The sequence below is a fragment of the Coregonus clupeaformis genome, chromosome 16, assembly GCF_020615455.1.
Source record: "Coregonus clupeaformis isolate EN_2021a chromosome 16, ASM2061545v1, whole genome shotgun sequence".
NCBI lineage: Eukaryota > Metazoa > Chordata > Actinopteri > Salmoniformes > Salmonidae > Coregonus > Coregonus clupeaformis.
This window is the reverse complement of record NC_059207.1, coordinates 48,131,595-48,152,475: the sequence shown is the minus strand read 5'-3', so window position 1 is coordinate 48,152,475 and position 20,881 is coordinate 48,131,595. Positions and strand designations below refer to the sequence as shown.

The following is a 20,881-nucleotide window of genomic DNA, read 5'->3' as shown; positions in this document are numbered from 1 at the left end:
TAGATTTGGCTGTGTGTAATAGGTTATCGTCCAGCTGAAAGGTGAATTCGTCTCCCAGTGTCTGTTGGAAAGCAGACTGAACCAGGTAATCCTCTAGAATTTTGCCTGTGCTTATAGCTGTATTCCATTTCTTTTTATCCTAAAAAAATTCCCTAGTCCTTGCCAATGACAAGCATACCCATAACATGATGCAGCCACCACGGCACTTTAAAATATGAATAGTGGCACTCAGTTATGTTGGATTTGCCCCAAACATAACGCTTTGTATTCAGGACAAAAAGTTAATTTCTTTGCCACATTTTTGCTGTATTATTTAAGTGCTTTGTTGCAATCAGGATGCATGTTTTGGAATATTTTTATTCTGTACAGGCATCTTTTCACTTTATCATTTAGGTTAGTATTCTGGAGTAACTACAGTGTTGTTGATCCATCCTCAGTTTTCTCATATCACAACCATTAATCTCTAACTGTTTTAAAATCACCATTGGCCTCATGGTGAAATCCCTGAGCATTTTCCTTCCTCTCCCGCAACTAAGTTAGGAAGTACGCCTGTATGTTTGTAGTGACTCGATGTATTGATACACCATCCAAAGCCTAATTAATAACTTCACCATGCTTAAAGGGATATTCAGTGTCTGCTTTTTTAAATGTATACACCTACCAATCGGTGCCCTTCTTTGCAAGGCATTGAAAAACCTCCCTGGTCTTTGTGGTTTAATTTGTGCTTGAAATTCACTACTCGATTGAGGGACCTTACAATTATCTGTATGTGTGAGGTACAGAGATTAGGTAATTATTTTTTAAAATCATGTTAACAACTATTATTGAACATGAGTCCATGCAAATTATTATGCGATTTGTTTAGCACATTTTACTCCTGAATTTATTTAGGCTTGCCATAACAAAGGTGTTGAATACTTATTGACTCGAGACATTTCAGCTTTACATTTTTTTTACTTTGACATTATGTGGTATTGTGTGTAGATCAATGACATAAACATCTAAATTTAAACTATTTATTGCATTGTAGATACCAAGGGGTGTGAATATTTTTTGAAGGCACTGTAGATTAAGGACCAATCTCACAACTGTTGTTTTTCTCATGTCCTCTTGAACTGTAAACCACTCAATCACATTTCCTCAAATATTAAGTAGTTTGTTGAATGACCCAGCATTGTTAACACAAAGACTAAGTCCCATGGGTGGTTATAAAGCATGTATAGCATTCACTTGTTGGTCTGGCTGGCATAACTGGTTTGTGCTTCATGTTAATGAGTGTATCTCAGTAGGCATATGACAAAATAAACTCCAACTGCTGAGTCCTGTGAGTGAATCCTTAAAATAAACAGCTGCTGTGAAATGCGGACAGTACTGAACAGACACTATTTCAAGGCAGTGATAATTGTTCTGCCATATTTCTCTCTGTCTACAACGAAGGGCTGTCTTGTAGAGAGGAACATGATATGTTCAATTATAGTAAAGTCCTCATGAAACCTGAATAGTCTTGCAATATCTCACATTGCAGTTGGTGTGGTTTCACAAGGCTAGAGCAGAGGAGCAGATGAGAGGAGTTGATGTTCTGGGCTCACAGGTAGGTCTAATGTTGATTTGCCAGACCCAGACTCTCCAGCCATACCAAGTGGTCTGGCGCACGAGAGTAACCCTTGGGAGCTACAATGCAATAATAAAGATTTGTGAGTCAACCTAATGCATTATTGATGAAATATCATTTTAGTGGGTATGCTAATGTCTGCCAAGTCAATGTCTGCCAAGCCAGCCTACTCCCTTCTCTGAGGGGATGCAGCTGAGACTCATCCCAGATCAGTCATGTTGAAACAAACACTCAGCTTGTGTAATAAAACATAATTTACCCAACTTCTGCCTATGAATAAACAGTACGAAGAGCAAAGAATTTGCTTATAATTCATCCATTTTATTTCATATTTGAATATAAATCTTTGACAAAATAAAATAGCTAAATGATAGATACGTCACACATTTAGAGAAGTAATTTATAAAAGAACACAATCGACTTTCCTCCCACACCATCCGTTTTACATAGTTTAAAAAAAGTATAAAATGACTATTACATCTTTCAAGACATTTGATGTGCATTGCTGTTATTTAGAATTCAAGACATTTAACATACAATGCAACTGGAATTGTTATTCTCTCACACTCACATAAAAAGCACAGCTACAAGATTTAATATAAGTGCAGGATTATTTATTTTTTTAAATAACAAAAACAATCATAAGTATAGAAATGCCATTTTGTCATGTTTTGGCCATGTCCAGTAAGAGTTCCAATCCCAAGCTGCCTGTTGAAGTCTAACCGTGATACTAAATTACAGTATGGTGAAATGCATCAGAAAATAAGGTCATTTTAAATCAAATATTTGAACAAACTTTTTGGCTGGTACAGGATAAGGGGGAAAAGGCCAAAAGATGGAACAGCGTGAACATACACAGGAGCTACATAATTTTAGCATCAGAAACCACCAGTGTGCTTTCATTTTCTTGTCTTTTCTGTGTAGCCTGGCTGTTTTATAGCAACAGAGCCAACCCATCAAATTCCAGTGTAGATTTCCGTCTTTTCCGGCCATAGGAATAGGAAATACCATCTACACATCTGCATCTGCTTTGGAATAACATCAAGTCCACTCGCAATCACAGAGGTAGCTGACATGAAGAAAACTATAAAACACGGTTTAAAATAGTTTTGTTGGCTGGAAAACCATCCAGTGACTGTACTGTACAGTTGAATATATACTGTACCAGGAACACAATGACCCAATAGAGAATACTGTGGTAGTGATAATATCATAGATCACTAATGTTATAAGTGCCAACCAGGAGCGGACTTAAATTGACATTTTTCCATGGAAAATGACCCTATATGATTATTATCCCACAATTAAAAATATTTATTTCATGGAATATATAGGCCATATAAAGTTGTTTTTAACACATTTACGTTAAATAACAGTCAGTGGGGCCAGTTTCAATTAATTAAAACCCCTTAAACATAGCAAAGTCCACCCCTGGGGCCTACTAAAGAAGAGCCAGAGAGAGAGAGAGAGAGAGCATAGCATACAAACTGCTGACTTGCATTTGATTTCTCCATGTGGAGACAATTGGCCTCAAGGTGGCGCTGGTTGGTTACAGATATGCATTTTTTTCCTGGTGACTTTCACCTGGGGCATATTTGGTTGGTAGTCAGTCACAAAGTTGAGCGGTTTATTCTGAACCATTTCAGTTATAGATGTTTGGCAATGAGAAAGACAATTTAATAAGTCATTCATTGGTCTACATATGATACACATCTATTTCAGTCTAACAATTTTGCACCACATCGCCCATACAGTACATGCATGCAGCATCTTTAAACGACAAATATCCTCATGCATTTCCACATCAGAGGCATGACAGAAAGGATTTCAACAATACTCACAACCTGTTGACACGCGTCAGACACTCGTCATTATCAGGTTAACGGCACAAGGTCTATATAGGCATCATCCTCTTTAGTCCCTACCATCGATACAACTGGGCCTGTATTCATAAAGCATCTCAGAGTAGGAGTGCTGATCTAGGATCCCTTTGTGATCATAAAGAATACGGTTACATGGACAGGGGGGACTAAACAGCTACTCTGTTTTATTAATACGAGCCCTGTTCTCAACACAGTATCTCACTCAGAACATTAATGACAGGCTTTGAAGATACGTTTCTTACAGAGATTGTGTTGCCCACAGTATCCAAATAAGGCTTCCAAGGAACCAGCCTGGAATCCAAATAGTAGATACCCCTATATTTTTTCAGATAAGACAGCTGTTGTTCAATTAGTCATATTTATAACCATATATTTCATTACATGTTGTACTAATGATATACAACAAAGAGCAATGTGTTCAAAACTCTCCAAAGCAAGGCTTCAAACACCTACTCTGTAGTGTACTTTACTTTGGCAGATGAAATGGCCATTATTTCACCAAACAAAGACAGAAAACAATAAGGTGACCTCATGAAAACAACACAATAAGCCATGTTACCAGTGGCTAACAGGTGAGGGAAATTCAGTGGCAACATCAATGGTAAATATAAAACAAATCAAGCAAGAGTGATTGCGACGCAGAGGTTGCCCCAGTAACAGAGGGGCTGAACAGACCAGCAGGTTTGTGTGAGCATTCTATGCTCATATCATGTCAGCTAGATGTATAGCATTTCATACAATTATAAAATGGTATCTAGGGAATAACAAATGTAATGACTAAACATACAGAGATATCATTTTAAACAATTTTTAAAAACAAAGTCGTTTATATCGCTTGCCCTCGAAGCAGCTATTCAAGATATTGTGCAGATATTGTGTACAGAATGTGTAAATTGTCTTGTCAATTTATGTTTCTGATTTCACAAATCGTTTTACAGGTAATTTATACTTGATTGATAAATAAAAAGGCGTGTGCATACAACCTGTCATGTACATAACAGTATACTATCTATAGTTCCACTTCTCAAACATTCAATATTTTCTACTACGATGCTTTAACATTGGCAGAGTATACACAAAATTAAAACTCAAACCAAGTCCGATCAATCCAACAACGTTATCTACTCTTTCATTCGCCAGGTAGAGGAAGTCCGTAAAATGTGGCACAAAAAAAACATTGTGTTGGTATATAAAATAAACCTTTTGTGTCTGCCATCCCGACATGACAAGAATGAACACTGGCAAAGCCTCAGTGACCGGTCGAACAACACTGATCTTTAAGAAAGAAAAAAGGCATAATCGTGTCAGTGTGCTGGGAGGCTCATGTGCCAGCAGCCATCTTGGAAACATTCACAGCATCATCATCCCTCATCATCCCACATATTTACCCTTCCTGTAAGTCTTCCTTCCTGCTGATGAAGCAAATAAAATTAGACCGTAGTGGAGAAACGGACGGCTTATTACAACACGAAAACCCAATACGTCAATACCGGCCCGGTGACTCGGTGTGTCAATCATATCTTGTGATTTTCAACGTCTTGTCTTTTCTCCTTCCCCTGGCGGCCAGTACTATCATTGAGCCCTAACCTCTGCTGCCTGTGTGGTGACCTCCTGTGACCCCCACAAAGCTACAACATGGCTATACTCTCTGGGGTGCAGTTGAGATGGGTGGATGTGCTGCTTCCTCCAGGGGACTTGAGGCCCTTGGCTCCCATGCCCAGCGTCATGGCCCCGGACGCGCCGCCCATCATGACCTCCGAGTGGTGGTGGGTCTGCTGCAGGCCAACCATCATGGTGTCGTTGGTGACCGTGCCGAACTCATAGGTGAAAGTGCCATAAAAGACCAGGATGTCCACGGTGAAGACCCACTCGCAGATGGCCGCCGCATGCTGGAGGACAAAGCTCTCGTGGATGAAGAAGATACCACCTGGGGAAACACCGTTAAGGAGAAGCAACAGCCACATCGATGGAGGAGGAAGGGCAACATCAAGAAATCTATGGATGCGTCCAAAATGGCACTCTATTCCCTATATAGTGCACTACTATAAAGGGAATAGGATGCCATTTGGGACGCATCCTATGCTATGGTCAATAACGAGTGCGCTGTTCACAGAGTGCAGTACTGTTGCTGTTGAAATATTTAGGCAGGGATATATCAATATGCTTCTTCATCCATCGATATATTAATGAGGGCTTCAGAGTATGGCTGAGCCTGCCAGGCAGATAGGACAACATCTGTTCCTAGTCTTCACCCCTACTTGTTCCAGCAGGAGGAAGACCCTGAGAACTTCTCACAATACTGAGGATAGTCATCATGTTTTAAGAACCCTAGCTAGTAGCTACTGGTCATGGCTATAAGGGATCCAGCTTTTGTCAAATTAACGTCAGATTTGACTTTTTGTAGCAGGTTAGTAGAACTTATGCAGCAGATTAAGAGAATTAACTTAGCAGGTTAGGATAATTAACATAGCAGGTTAGGAGAATTAGGTTACGGTTAGGAAAAGGGTTAGCTGAAACGCAAAATAAATTCAACTTTTGACGTTAATTTGACAAAAGCTGGATCCCTTCTAGCCATGACTGTAGCTACCCATCTAGCCCAACAACCGGTCACACTCACAACCGTCCCCCAACAGCCTCCCTGTACAGACACATATGTATTAGCTAGCTAACCAAAGAACCCTAGCTACCTATCCCCACAACCGTCCCCCAACAGCCTCCCTGGCCTCTTCAGACCCTCCTTTCCTACAGCCACTATAAATATGCCTATTTATCCCAGACCACTGAAAGGAATTAGACTTACCGCTTCCAAATATATATGAGGCACATATGTCCTACTAGTGGTTTGGTGGTATCACAGACTAGCCATTGCAAGGTTTCATTACCGAAGAGAAATGACACATTACATCCCACATTAACGCTGGAATCCTTAATGTTGAAACTGCCACGTCCGTTTTTGATATTACAACAACTAAAGAAGCTACTGCAAACAACAAAAACGTTTTTTTCCCCCTTCAGACATCATTGCACGTGCGATAGAAGAGCACATTATGTACTGCAAATTTTTTTCCGCTCCTCAGCTCGGCAACAGAAACAATATGAACTGTGGTGGGGCGGCCAGTGGCGCTGTTTCCCCCTACTGCAGATGCCATCTTTAACTGTGCCTGATGGGACTTAAATGACGCTATGGAGAAATTATCCGTCACCTTTTACTAACTGATGGAGCCCATCATGACCAATAACACGACCCCTACATGACCAGTCTAATGCCCAGCCCCCACCCCTTCCCTCAACCAATCCCAGCCGCCCAATTCTTCCCTCAACCAATCCCAGTGAGTCAGGAAGGATACTGAGGACCAGTGAGACGAGGGCTCCTGCGGCCAGCGCCACACGTACGTGTGCCATCCAGTAGTCAAGGGCGGTGACGGCTAACCGGTAGGTGAGCACACACTGCAGGCACACAAAGAGCAGACCGGCGGGGAAGGTCACGCCCGCGCCAACGTAGTGGAGAGACTTGGCATGGTCAACCTGCCCAAGGAGGGAAACATCTTATTTATCCATTCATGTATTTTTTACTGTGATTGAAAACATACATTTAATGCACAAGTGAACCCACTCCGAATACCCAAATCCCATTGACGTTCCCCTGAACCCTCCCACTCCAATGCACATGGCCACCCACATCCGCCCATACCCCTTGTTTTGAATTTATAGAGACATGTTAGACAACACAGGGAATCATTACAAGGGAAACACCAAGTGGAGATAACAAATGAGGAAAATATTGAATATAGCCCACCACCACTTAGTAATTGTCGCTCTAGCTAAGAGTGACAGATAGGGGGCCATTAGGGACACACACATGGAATCAACCTTTACGTATAGAAGAGTAATGAAGTGAGAAGAATCACCTGGAAGTTGCCCACCATGACCAGTCCTAGAGCGTTGGTGCAGCCAGACACAAGAGCGCTGGTGTTAATCCAGCAACTGTGGCTGTGCTCAATCACCTGGGCATAGCGCAGAAGGCACACCATCACCACTGGAGGGAGGGAGAGGGGGAGAGAGAGAGAGAGAGAGAGAGAGAGAGAGAGAGAGAGAGAGAGAGAGAGAGAGAGAGAGAGAGAGAGAGAGAGAAGGGGGAATGAGTAGAGGAAGAAGGGATGGTGAGAGAGAGGAGGGCAGAGACATGGGATGAAGAAGAGCACAGGGAAAAGGGGGCAGAGTGAGTGGTGATAAATAAGACAGGAAAGCAAGTAATGGAGGAAGGTGATGGATGATGAGGGGGGAGGAGTGGAGGAAAGGCCACATCCATTATTGATCACAGAGCCTATTTAAAGCTCTTCTGCACGTGGTGCTAACTAGTGGCTAACATATACACCAGTATATATAGCTGAGACAAGGTGTACAATATCAGTTGTATAGGAAATTCTGTAAAATATTCAGATGAACTCAGCACACTATTGACTACAGTACTGAAAAGGAGATTCTGTGAGGTGATATATTCTTGAGACCAATGAGCAAAAAGCTGATAGAATCTATCTTTACAGGTATTTTCACCACCTTCAGATCATTATCAATAGTATTATTTGCAACCAGGAATTTAGTGATAAAAATAGATGTGTAAACCCTGAGCGCTGAGTGATTACAAAATGACATATTGGTTTCCTTAACCTGTAAGCAGTCTATGGACAAGGTATGACACCAATCCATGCTTTGGTTTAGTTTTTGTAGCACAAAAATTGCGTTTAGCATTTGTGGCACAAATCCCATTCAAGTCATGGTACCGATTTTAGCATTTTTCGTACATCATGTTCAAATAATCTATGTGACTTTGTTGAGCTTCACAATAAATTGTAGACACTTCAGGATTATTCAGACATGATGAACGGAAAATGCTAATATCGGTACCAGGACTTGAATGGGATTTATGCCACGAATTCTAAAATGTTAGCAATTGGAAACAGTGCCAGGGAAATAAAATCAAAGCATGGATTACTGTCATACCTTGTCCATAGACTGCTTACAGGTCAAGGAAACCAATGTGTCATTTTGTAATTTGGTTGAACTATCCCTTTAAAGATGGAATCCGCAGTAGGGGAAACAGCACCACTGTCCACCAAACGGCCATTGTTATTGTTTTGTTTTGTTGACGAAGCAGAGGTGAGGAGCATCTGCCAATGTGGTAAAAATGTTTTACAGAATCTGCTGTTCATGCAATGATGTCCGAGGGAGAAAAAAAAAGTTTGTTGTTTGCAGTAATGTCTTTGTTGTTGTAATATCGCAAACGGACGTGGCAGTTTCAACATTAAGGATTCCAGCTTTAAACACCAATACAAAAAAAGACTAGCATAATGGCTGGGTAAACCCTTTTCACAAAACAAAAATAAACTGAGTTTACCCTTCACTACATTAGTGATGAGTGAGGCAAAGGGCACAGCTTATGGTCAGTGTGAGTGAGTGGGCTGTGGAGTGATGAGAGAAGAGGTCAGCGTCCCAAATGGCACCCTATTATTCACTACATAGAGCACTACTTTTGACCAGAGCCCTATGGATGCCATTTGGGATAGAGAAGAGGTCTTACTTACCCATGAAGGCTCCGACATTCCCGATCAGACTGAACAGGCAGCTCTCAGGGGGGAAGGAGCCACACTTACTGTAGGAGTCACAAGAGCGATGAGGGGGAGGAAACAACATGTCACCCAAAACGAATAAGAAATCCACTCACTAGCCTTCATTCATCGAATGACGTTGACTAGGCCTATATATGCCCATGATTCAAATGTTAGGAAAAGGCCTTCATGTCACTGGTTTATTACAAGGTTGTTACTATCTCTCTTCTGGTCTGGTTATGAGGCTAAGACTTTGTAGATGAATGAATCAGTCATCATCAGTCATTTTATGAATGACACCCACAATATACCATCACATGTTTGTGTTGTAACCGATTCACAGCAGTCAGGCTCATTTGCAGATTTGACAAAGGCAGTGCACTGCAGAGTGCGGTTTAATCATTGTCAACGCTCCCACCGCCATAAAACAAGGTGCTACTGTAATTCACCCTGTCAGGCTTTCAATGAGAGACAATCACTTCCTGCGTAGCAGATGCAGAGATAGGCATGTAGAAAGATTGAGAGAGAGAGACAGACCTGGCTCTCAAGAGAAGACAGGCTATGTGCACACTACCCACAAAATTAGATGGAAACTGAGCTGCACTTCCTAACCTCCTGCCAAATGTATGACCATATTAGATACACATATTTCCCTCAGATAACACAGACCCACAAAGATTTAGAAAACAAACCCAATTTTGATAAACTCCCATATCTGTTGGGTGAAATACCACAGTGTGCCATCACAGCAGCGAGATTTGTTGTTGCCACAAGAAAAGGGCAACCAGTGAAGAACAAACACCATTGTAAATACAACCTATATTATGTTTATTTAGTTTCCCTTTTGTACTTTAACTATTTGCACATATGACTTTTGAAATGTCTTTATTATTTTGGAACTTTTGTGAGTGTAATGTTTACTGTTAATTTCTCTATTATTTATTTCACTTTTGTTTATTATCCATTTCACTTGTTTTGGCAATGTAAACATATGTTTCCCATGCCAATAAAGCCCTTCAATTGAAATTGAATTGCGAGACAGAGGGGGCAAAGAGAAAGAGAGAGAGACCCCAGCCTCACCCTGCTATAATCTGAAGTCAAATGTCTACTGTTTGCTGATGATCTGGTGCTTCTGTCCCCAACCAAGGAGGGCCTACAGCAGCACCTAGATCTTCGTGCACAGATTATGTCAGACCTGGGCCCTGACAGTAAATCTCAGTAAGACAAAAATAATGGTGTTCCAAAAAAGGTCCAGTTGCCAGGACCATGAATAGAAATTCCATCTAGACACCGTTGCCCTAGAGCACACAAAAAACGATACATACCTCGGCCTAAACATCAGCGCCACTGGTAACTTCCACAAAGCTGTGAAGGATCTGAGAGACAAGGCAAGAAGGGCCTTCTATGCCATCAAAAGGAACATAAAATTCGACATACCAATTAGGATCTGGCTAAAAATACTTGAATAAGTTATAGAACTATTGCCCTTTATGGTTGTGAGGTCTTGGGTCTGCTCACCAAACAAGAATTCACAAAATTGGACAAACACCAAATTGAGACTCTGCATGCAGAATTCTGCAAAAATATCCTCAGTGTACAACGTAAAACACCAAATAATGCATGCAGAGCATAATTAGGCTGATACCCGCTAATTATCAAAATCCAGAAAAGAGCCGTTAAATTCTACAACCACCTAAAAGGAAGCGATTCCCAAATCTTCCATAACAAAGCCATCACCTATAGAGAAATCAACCTGGAGAAGAGCCCCCTAAGCAAACTGGTCCTGGGGCTCTGTTCACAAACACAAACAGACCCCACAGAGCCCCAGGACAGCAACACAATTAGACTCATCCAAATCAAAAGAAAACACAAAGATAATTACTTGACACATTGGAAAGAATTTACAAAAAAGCAGAGCAAACTATAATTATATTTGGCCCTAAACAGAGAGTACACAGTGGTAGAATACCTGACCACTGTGACTGACCCAAAATTAAGGAAATCTTTGACTATGTACAGACTCAGTGAGCATAGCTTTGCTATTGAGAAAGGCCGCCGAAGGCAAACCTGGCTCTCAAGAGAAGACAGACTATGTACACACTGCCCACAAAATGAGGTGGAAACTGAGCTGCACTTCCTAATCTCCTGCCAAATGTATGACCATATTAGAGACACATATTTCCCTCAGATTACATAGACCCACAAAGAATTTGAAAACAAATCCAATTTTGATAAAGTCCCATATCTATTGGGTGAAATACCACAGTGCGCAATCACAGCAGCAAGATTTGTGACCTGTTGCCACAAGAAAAGGGCAACCAGTGAAGAACAAACACCATTGTAAATACAACCTATATTATGTTTATTTATTTTCCCGTTTGTACTTGAACTATTTGCACATCATTACAACACTGTATATAGACATTATATGACATTTGAAATGTCTTTATGCTTTTGGAACTTTTGTGAGTGTTTTTTTCACTATTGTTTATTATCAATTTCACTTGCTTTGGCAATGTAAACATATGTTTCCCATGCCAATAAAGCCACTTAAATTGAAATTGAATTGAGAAAGAGAGAATATAAATGAATGAGAGAGAGAGTATAAATTAATGTAAGACCTGATGAGGGGGATGTCCTGTATGGTGCAGCATGTCTTTGGGAAGCCTGGCCTGGCCATCTCCTCTGTACATGTAACATTGTAGGACCTGCAGATAAGACAAAAAAACAATTCAATTAGCTATTATTATTATTATTATTATTCTTTTCAAGCAGGAGATATACTGTTGTACCAAGTTAATCTAGGCTATAAATTCAAAGACAAAACTGAGTCTTCTTTACTACCACAATGTTTTTAATGAAACTCTCAGTGAAGCACTCACCAGTTCTCCACCGGACAAACATGATGGTTCATCACAGCCATGGCGTAGCTGCAGGGGAAAACAAACACAAATCAACAATGATTCAAAACCACAATCATGAATTTACTATGAATATTTATCTTTCAATCACTTTGTGATACATGCTTGGCCATCAAGACAAATGGTACTGGACCCTGGTGTTTGAGAACTCACACTATCCATATCCCTGTGATGGAGAAGGCAGAGAGGCTGACAGGCAGGACGATCCAGGCAGTCATTGGGCTGGCAGTGTGCCGGCTTTGTCCAAAGCATGAGGGAAAGGAGGGCTTCAGGCTGGAGAAGGCAGCGAGACAATGAGGGGACCAGATGGGGACACTAACAGGCAGGGAAGACATACATGGGGGGGGGGGGACATGAGAGTAGGACAGGGCAATGTCACACTGCTTCTGTTGCACCACTCGGTGCCTGCAACCAGCAGCCGTCTTTACCACAGAGCAGGGAGGAAGAGAGCTGAACAAAAGGCAAAATGTGAGGTGGAGGGGAGCAGAGAGAGCGGGAGGAAAGAAAGAGACAAAGATTTGCATTTTGAGTTTTATTTTTCAGTAGGGTGACTTGACTTTTTGTGATTCCTTAATTAAAATAAATAAAATCCGGCACCTCAGGAATTCTAAAATCAGATATCCTAGGCCTACAAACAAACTCAATAAAATAAGCCTTTTTCAAAGGTTGGCCTACCTACAGAAGACAAAGAATAGGTAATTGGTAAAATAAGTGTGTTGAATGAGGTTAATTCAATGGCCAAAAGCAGAGGCCATCATAAACTGGTGATTTTGCACAGTGTGCAGTTTAGAACTCTGACCTTTGCTCAGACTAGAATTAACTAAGAATGACCTTTTCCAAGGAAATACCACTGTAACCCTCCAACTAAAACAAGCTCTTGTTTTCCATGACCACATTGAGAAATAACAACAGGTTAAAAGGTATGCAGTAGGTTTTCCTACAATGTTGGGGGCTGTGCAGCCATCTCAAATGAGAGACAATTGTTTCCTGATACAATTACACAGGGAACAGATACAGGGAGAGGTTGATGATACTAAGCCAGTATAGGCCTATTTCCTGTCTACGCTTTATCAATTTCCCCATTTAGCTGGCTAGCTCTTCTCAAGTCTCACAATTATCAACCCCCCGCCCCCACTGCAGCATCTGTCTTGGTAAGGCTAGGGCGGGGGTCTCATGCTATCACGCTAACTAATGGCAGTTTATTTGAGATCCACCTGCAGCAAGCAAAAAGGTTTGGGGTACCTAACGTTAGCTGACTTAAGTAAAAAAAATGATGTATGATGCATTGTTGAACTGTGGCTTGCATGGATTATCAGCTCACCATCAGCAGATTGTCAGAACACCGGCTGTGTTGGCCAGTTTGCAAGCCAACGTTAGCTAACCAATTCCGCTAGCTAATTAAAGTTATATTCAAAAAAAAAAAACTTACACTTACACCTTGCAAGTGTGACAGGTAAACTAGCTAGCTAATACATTTTATTCCACTGCGTCTTTCCTCCTAGCAAACGACATAGCAAACACATTGTGTATGGACTAACACAAGCTAGCTAAACTAAACAACGCCGGCTAAGTAGTTGTTAGCTAGCCAACACTGCTGCTAACCAGACACCAGTACACTTAGCGGCAGTACAGGTAAAATGTGTTCACTGACAGCCAGATTGTTTCAGCTGACACAACGGTTAGGTGGCAATTATTTCTCAAATTTCCACACAGTAATTAGCTAGTTAGACCGCTAGCTGGCTACAGGCTGACAATCGAACAAAAGAGGGGCTAGTGCCTGGCTGGCTAGTTTTGACCCCCCAAGCTATTTTATGCTAGCTAGCTTTTGAAAAGAACAGGACGTTTACACATGCTCGTTAAACGTCCACAACAGCGTATCTGTAAAAAGATATAATGAAAATCACTATGTACATACCCCAGATCTTGCTATTCCCACCACGAACCTCAACAACCTTGGTTTCCCTTCAAAACTACACTCTTTCGGGCCCCACACGACTGTGCGTGCCCCTCAAGCACCGACACTGTAACTGTAGTTTTTTTGCGAGACAATGGGTGAAGGACAATAGAGTAATGGACTACATTACCCATCAACATAATAACTATCAAAGGCCGGGCCTGGGCCATAGATAGTAATGAGAAGGAGTCGCCATTCATTTTCTGTATTCAGGGTCACTCAAACATCGTTTTAATAATAATAAATAATATGCCATTTAGCAGACGCTTTTATCCAAAGCGACTTACAGTCATGCGTGCATACATTTTTGTGTATGGGTGGTCCCGGGGATCGAACCCACTACCTTGGCGTTACAAGCGCCGTGCTCTACCAGCTGAGCTACAGAGGACCACTTTTAAGCTTAGTCTTACTATCGACGGTTACAGCTGATTTCGGGATTTTATATCGATTTGCTGTCCTTAAACATAAGTAATCTGATTTATTCGTTTCAGTCTCTGAATTGTTTAATCAAACTTTTCGCCGCCAGCTCCTTATATCAGGGCATAAGAACTACAATATGTCTCCTGAGCTCGTTTTCTCCGGTTAAACCTAAACAAGTTGGCTAGTCCTCATTGCCAAACTAAATACAGCACCCACAACTTCAAAACTCCTTTGCTAGTTATACAATCATTCAACTAAGAAATTCGCTGGAAAGAAACTTAAAGTATGTATTGTTTTGTTGAATACTCCTGGTTCGAGATGTCTGTCATAAGACCACGGTGGCGAATGATATAATTTGCCGCGTTCAAAACAACTGGGAACTCGGAAATCTCCGACCTCTGTGCGTTCAATTGAACTGGAAACTCGGAAAAAACTATTTGAACGGCCATCCAACTCGGAATGCCAACATCGGGCGTCTTTCACTGACGTCATGATTTAACCTCGTATTTTTCCGAGTTCCCAGTTGTTCTGAATGCGGCATCAGCTCCACCGGCGTAGGGTTATGCCGCGTTCATGTTCTAGCAGTGGCGGCTGGCCGATAGAGGGCGCTAGGGCGCCGCCCCCTTAAATAAAATTATTTAAAAAAAATAAAAATAATAATAATAATAATAAAAACATCAGTATGTCAATATTTGTGTGTTTGAAATATGGAATGCACACAGTAATATGTGTAAGATATGATAGAAAATCATATTCGCAACCTTTCCTCTGCCTGTCAAACGCCTCGTCAGCTCTGGGCGATACAGAAAGTGCCCCGAGGAGGCGGGTCTACGTAGCAGTTAAGCCAATTGCTAATTTAAGATATGAATGTATGACATAAAATGTAGCCAATCAGCGATCTTAAATCGAATCCAAGGAGGGCGATTATTTTATCGCCCCAAGCTCGCCCCTGATAAAATAAGGACCGGGCTCCAGTGGCGCCATTTTTACTAGACGACAATGGCGAGCGCAAACGTTACTCCTCCAAGACCCAACCCTAACTCGGTGAAATCTCTCCTCCAAGATCCGTTTGAGAGGAGAACTTTGTCAGAGAAAGTTTGGGTGAAAGAGCTGGGCCCAGATCAACCTGACCTCTCAATCAGACAGCAGGCTAGCGAGAAAGGGAAGCAGTATATGCGCGGCTTCTCCCGTAGCTGGTACACCAGGAAGGCTTGGCTAGCTGGGTGCACTGATGCTAATGCTTTATTTTGCTTTCCGTGCTTGCTTTTTAAAACGACGGGGTCAGATTCAGCATGGACAGGTACCGGAGTGAGGGATATGAAGCACCTGTCAGAGAAGGTAAAGAAACATGAGAACACCAGGGCACACATGGACAACTCTGTAAAGCTAGCTGTATTAGGAAGGGTGAACATTGCTACGCAGCTGGATGACGGCCACAGGATTGCGGTGAGGAAACACAATGAGGAGGTGGATAAAAACAGGCACATTCTATCCAAAATTATCGATTGTGTGAAGTTCTGTGGGGCTTTTGAGTTGGCCTTGCGTGGGCACGAGGAGACTGACTCCTCGGACAACCCCGGCATTTTCCGGGGCTTAGTGGATTTTGTTGCCTCCCTCGACAGTGTGCTGGAGGAGCACCTGAAGACAGCTACCGTTTTTAAGGGCACGTCAAAGACGATACAGAACGAGCTGTTGGACTGTATGCTGTCAGTGCTTAAGGATTACATCCTGGAGGAAGTAAAGAGTGCTGATTTTATCGCCATTCAAGCTGACGAGACGACTGACGTTTCCACCCACTGCCAGTTGGTGCTTGTGATACGCTACATCGATGCTAAAAGTAACGTCCAAAGAGCGTTTTTTCGAGTTCATTTTGATCGAGAACGCAACCGCCGACACCATCGCTACAGCGCTGCTGGAGAGGCTCAGCACCATACTCTCACATGGACAAAAGGCCAAACTTATTGCCCAGGCTTACGACGGAGCAAGTGTGATGAGGGGGAGCCACCGGCGGAGTGCAGCGTAAAATAGTGGATGTGTACGAAAATGCGCACTACGTCCACTGCTATGCACATCAGCTGAACCTCATCATGCAGCAGGCTACTTCACGCATCCCCAGGATCGGCACTTTCTTTTCCGACCTTGCAGGATTTTCTGCTTTCTTCTCCAGGTCTCCCAAGCGAACCACCGTGCTTGACGAAGTGGTTGCGCATAGACTCCCAGAGCCTCTACAACACGGTGGAACTTCCACAGTCGCGCTGTAAACACTGTGTACGAGTACAGGGATGACCTCCTAACGTGTTTCCAGACCATCAGAGACTCTGGGAACTTTGATGCCCCGACTGTCAGAGAGGCGGGGGGCTTTGTGAGGATGCTCGAAGACGAGGCTTTCTGTTTTTTCCTGGCACTGTTCCACAAGATCATGCCAAATGTGGACATGCTTTTCAGCCAGCTGCAGAAGAGGAACATCGACCCTGTCTTCATTAAAGCACTTGTCCAGAGGTTCACAGACAGCATGCTAACAATCAGGTAAATAACTATATTTACTATTGGCTGATAAAGATGTTGTTAGAAAGATGAATAGTTCACTTACAACAGTTTAAAAGCCTAAATGTGTCTGGTCATCAAAGTGAGTGATTATCATAGAGCCGTCACAATTATATTTGTTTTAGTATTTTAAAAGGAAAGAGAAGACACAATCAGACGTTGATAATAATGCAGGAAAGTGTCATGAGCCCTCTCACTCCACCGGGTTACCACCTTAATGTGTTTCCACTATCTTCCACTCTGCTCATCTCTCTCTCTCTACTCAGCCTAACTAGCTCCACCTGTCCCTGCTCTGCTCGGCTCTAATTACTCTGCCAGCTGCGCTGCATTACCCACTAACCTCTCCCAGTATTTAAAGTCCTGTCTTTCAGCTCTCCTTTGTCAGATCGTCTGCAAAGCTCACACCCGGAACCTGTGTGCTCGCGCTTCTGGCTCACCCTCGTTTTGTGACCCCGGACCTGCCTGATTCTTGGATACTCTTCTGCCCCAGGAAACCAGACCTGCTTTCTGCCATTACGACTCCTGACTACTCTTCGACCCGGTAACTCTGACCAGCCTTCTGCCTTGCTACAACGTATTTGGATTTCCCTTGAACTGTACTTCTGCCTTGTTTCATCCGCCCCGTTGTGTCTGTGTTTCCTTCCCCCAGGACTTCTGGACCACCAACCACCGGCGTCATCGGACGCATCGCTGCCACTGGGGGGGCACAGACCCAGCACATTGGACGGGATAACCCCTGGAGCCTTCACTCACTCCCTACTTCCCTTTTCCCTTAAGTTTTAATAAACTTTCTGGTGTGACGCAATTGTGGTCCTCTTGTCGTCTGTCTGAACCGTGACAGTACGATCTGACCATCATGGACTCAGCGCACACTTCCCCGACATGGAAACCGAAGAACCTGAGCAACCCACCGCCATGCTACGCCTGGAACACACTGAGAGAGAGCTAGGCCGCATGAGCGGCGACATCACCTCTCTGCTTCAGGTCGGCCACCAACAGCATCAGCAGTTCCAGCAGCACCAGCAGCAGTCCCAGCAGCAGCAACAACAACTCGCCAGGATCATCCAACTCCTCACCAACCTTACCCCAGCCAGTCTGCCCACCAGCCCTGCCTCCGAGTTACCTGCCCCGGTCATTGCAGCCGCTGCCCCGGAACCCAAGATTGGTAACCCCGAGCGGTTCAACGGCGATTCTACCCAGGTCCGGCCATTCCTGACTAGCTGCCGACTTCAGTTCTCCTTGCAGCCAAGGACCTTCGCCACGGAGGGGGCTAGGGTCGGGTATGCCATCACTCACCTGACGGGCCGAGCTCGACTCTGGGGAACAGCAGAGTTCGAACGTCAAACCCCCGCATGTGCAACCTTCGACCTGTTTGCTGAGGAGATGCTGAAGGTGTTTGACCTGGATTCACCAACCGCAGAGGCGTCTCGTGAACTGTTCAGTATTCGACAAGGCAGACGTACAGTCGCAGACCATTCCATCGACTTCCGAACCCTGGCAAGACGAAGTTCTTGGAACACACCATCGTTGGTGGACGCGTTCTTCCATAGCTTGGCTGACTATATCAAGGACGAGTTGGTCTCCCATGAACTGCCTTCCACTCTTGATGAAGCCATCGCACTGACTGTCCGGATTGACAGAAGGATACAGACCCGTCGTCGTGAGAGGGGGGCGCCAAGGTCCACCAACTACCGGCATTCGGAGAGATCCGACTGGGCTCCTGTCAGCTACTGCCACTCACCCAAGTCAGCTTGATCAGTCTGAGCCTATGGAGATTGGGCGAGCCTCTCTCACTCCTGCAGAGCGCCAGCGCCGCTTCACCTCAAACCTCTGCCTCTATTGTGGAGGTGATGGACATCGTGTGGTAACCTGCCCTTTAAAAGCCGAAGCTCACCGGGCATAGGGGAGTCCGGTTGAGCTCAATGACCACCCAGTCCTCCGACCGCAAACCCTTGCTGCAAGTTCACCTCCGCCTCTCTGACTCAACTCACACCCTGGCTGCTCTGGTGGATTCGGGCGCCGAAGCCAACATAATGGACATCAAGCTGGCACGCCAACTGGGACTGGAGAACCTCCGTTTGACACCTCCTATTCCTGCCCGGGCACTGGACGGACACTTACTCGGATCGGTCACTCATGTCACGGCCCCGGTCTTGATGGGTCTGTCCGGAAACCATCAAGAAACTATCCAGTTTCACCTGCTCCCCTCTCCAGGCCAACCCCTCATCCTGGGTTACCCATGGCTCCGCCGGCACAACCCTCAGCTCGACTGGGTGACCGGGGTGATCAGGGAGTGGGGAGAGGACTGCCACCGAACCTGCCTGCTTGCTGCCGCACTACCCCCTCGGCCAGTACCTACTAACTCCGCTCCTGACCTCTCCCATGTCCCAGAATGCTACCATGGTCTCAGAGAAGTGTTTAACAAAGCAAGAGCCACATCTCTGCCCCCTCACCGACCGTACGACTGTGCCATCGACCTCCTCCCTGGAACAGCCCCTCCAAGGGGTCGTCTTTATTCGTTGTCTGCTCCTGAAAGAAGGTCCATGGAGGACTACATCAATGACTCTCTGTCCACAGGATTGATCCGTTCATCTTCATCTCCGGCTGGTGCTGGCTTCTTCTTTGTGGGGAAGAGGGACGGATCTCTTCGCCCCCTGCATCGACTACAGGGGACTCAACGACATCACAGTGAAAAACCGTTACCCTCTCCCTCTGCTCACCTCTGCTTTTGAGTTGCTCCAGGGAGCCACTGTTTTTACCAAGTTGGATCTCAGAAACGCTTACCACCTTGTGCGGATCCGGGAGGGAGATGAATGGAAGACCGCATTCAATACACCAACAGGCCACTACGAGTATCTGGTTATGCCTTTTGGCCTCACCAATGCTCCTGCTGTGTTCCAGGCTCTAGTGAATGATGTACTGCGGGACATGTTAAACAAGTTTGTCTTCGTTTACCTGGATGACATCTTAATCTACTCCAGAAACCTGTCTGAACACACCCGCCATGTCCAGCAAGTCCTTCATCGTCTTCTGGAGAATTCCCTCTACGCCAAGGCAGAGAAATGTGAGTTTCACGTCAAGACAGTGGCCTTCCTGGGGTACATAGTGGCAGAGGGAAGTATCCAAATGGATCCTGCCAAAGTATCAGCAGTCACTTCATGGCCAGTTCCGGAGAACAGAAAGAAGCTGCAACAGTTTCTGGGGTTTGCTAACTTCTATAGAAAGTTTATCCGGAACTACAGTACCGTTGCTGCCCCTCTCACTGCTCTAACCAGCACCAAGCAACCCTTCACCTGGACCCCAGCAGCCGACAAGGCCTTCAGTACCCTCAAGGTAAGGTTCACCTCCGCTCCCATCCTCCAGATGCCTGACGTGGACCGGCAATTCATTGTGGAGGTGGACGCCTCGGATGTGGGAGTTGGTGCTGTGATTTCTCAGTGGGCTGCGGAGGATAGGAAGCTCCATCCCTGTGCCTTTTTCTCACGTCGGTTGTCCCCCTCTGAGTGCAATTACGACATAGGGAACCGAGAGCTGCTGGCTGTGAAGCTAGCCTTGGAGGAGTGGCGTCACTGGCTGGAGGGGTCCACCATTCCATTTCTCGTTTGGACCGATCATAAGAACTTGGAGTACATCCGCACGGCCAAACGGTTGAACTCCAGGCAGTCCCGCTGGGCCCTGTTCTTCACCAGGTTTAATTTCACTCTGTCATACCGGCCTGGATCACGCAACACCAAGCCAGACGCCCTCTCCCGTCAATTCCAGAAGGATGACAACCCCTCCAAGGATCCTGTGTCGATTCTGCCAAGTCCCTGCATCGTAGCAGCTCTGACCTGGGCTGTTGAGGAACAGGTGCTGGAAGCTCTCCGTAACCAGCCCGGTCCCAGCACTTGCCCAGCTGACCGCCTTTTTGTCCCCGAAAACCTAAGGTCCCAGGTCGTTCA

General features: G+C 44.5%; 1 protein-coding gene across 3 annotated transcripts; it reads right to left on the bottom strand.

Annotated features, from left to right (window-relative positions):
• Positions 1-3,826: 3,826 nt before the first annotated feature.
• LOC121585034 (transmembrane protein 150A) lies at positions 3,827-14,230 on the bottom strand. Of its 3 annotated transcripts, none has more exons than XM_041901367.2 (9): positions 13,938-14,230; positions 12,176-12,295; positions 11,984-12,031; positions 11,723-11,809; positions 10,427-10,477; positions 9,078-9,145; positions 7,404-7,531; positions 6,843-7,020; positions 3,827-5,422 (listed from the first exon to the last, which is right to left on the bottom strand). In XM_041901367.2, the coding sequence occupies exons 2-9, from the start codon at positions 12,238-12,240 to the stop codon at positions 5,124-5,126; spliced, it is 924 nt and encodes a 307-aa protein (XP_041757301.1). In that variant the 5' UTR covers positions 12,241-12,295; positions 13,938-14,230; the 3' UTR covers positions 3,827-5,123. The 3 variants fall into 3 exon arrangements, with proteins under 3 accessions (XP_041757301.1, XP_041757299.1, XP_041757300.1); XM_041901365.2 differs by having other exon boundaries at positions 12,176-12,472; positions 13,938-14,229; XM_041901366.2 differs by lacking the exon at positions 10,427-10,477 and having other exon boundaries at positions 12,176-12,472; positions 13,938-14,225.
• Positions 14,231-20,881: the final 6,651 nt, after the last annotated feature.

Coding starts and splice junctions, on each gene's coding strand:
- LOC121585034 (XM_041901365.2), bottom strand. CDS start 12,357: ATGTCTTCCCTGCCTGTTAGTGTCCCCATCTGGTCCCCTCATTGTCTC. Junction 11,810..11,983: donor GTTTGTCCGGTGGAGAACTG/GTGAGTGCTTCA, acceptor TCTTATCTGCAG/GTCCTACAATGTTACATGTA. Junction 7,021..7,403: donor TCATGGTGGGCAACTTCCAG/GTGATTCTTCTC, acceptor CTCCTTGGGCAG/GTTGACCATGCCAAGTCTCT.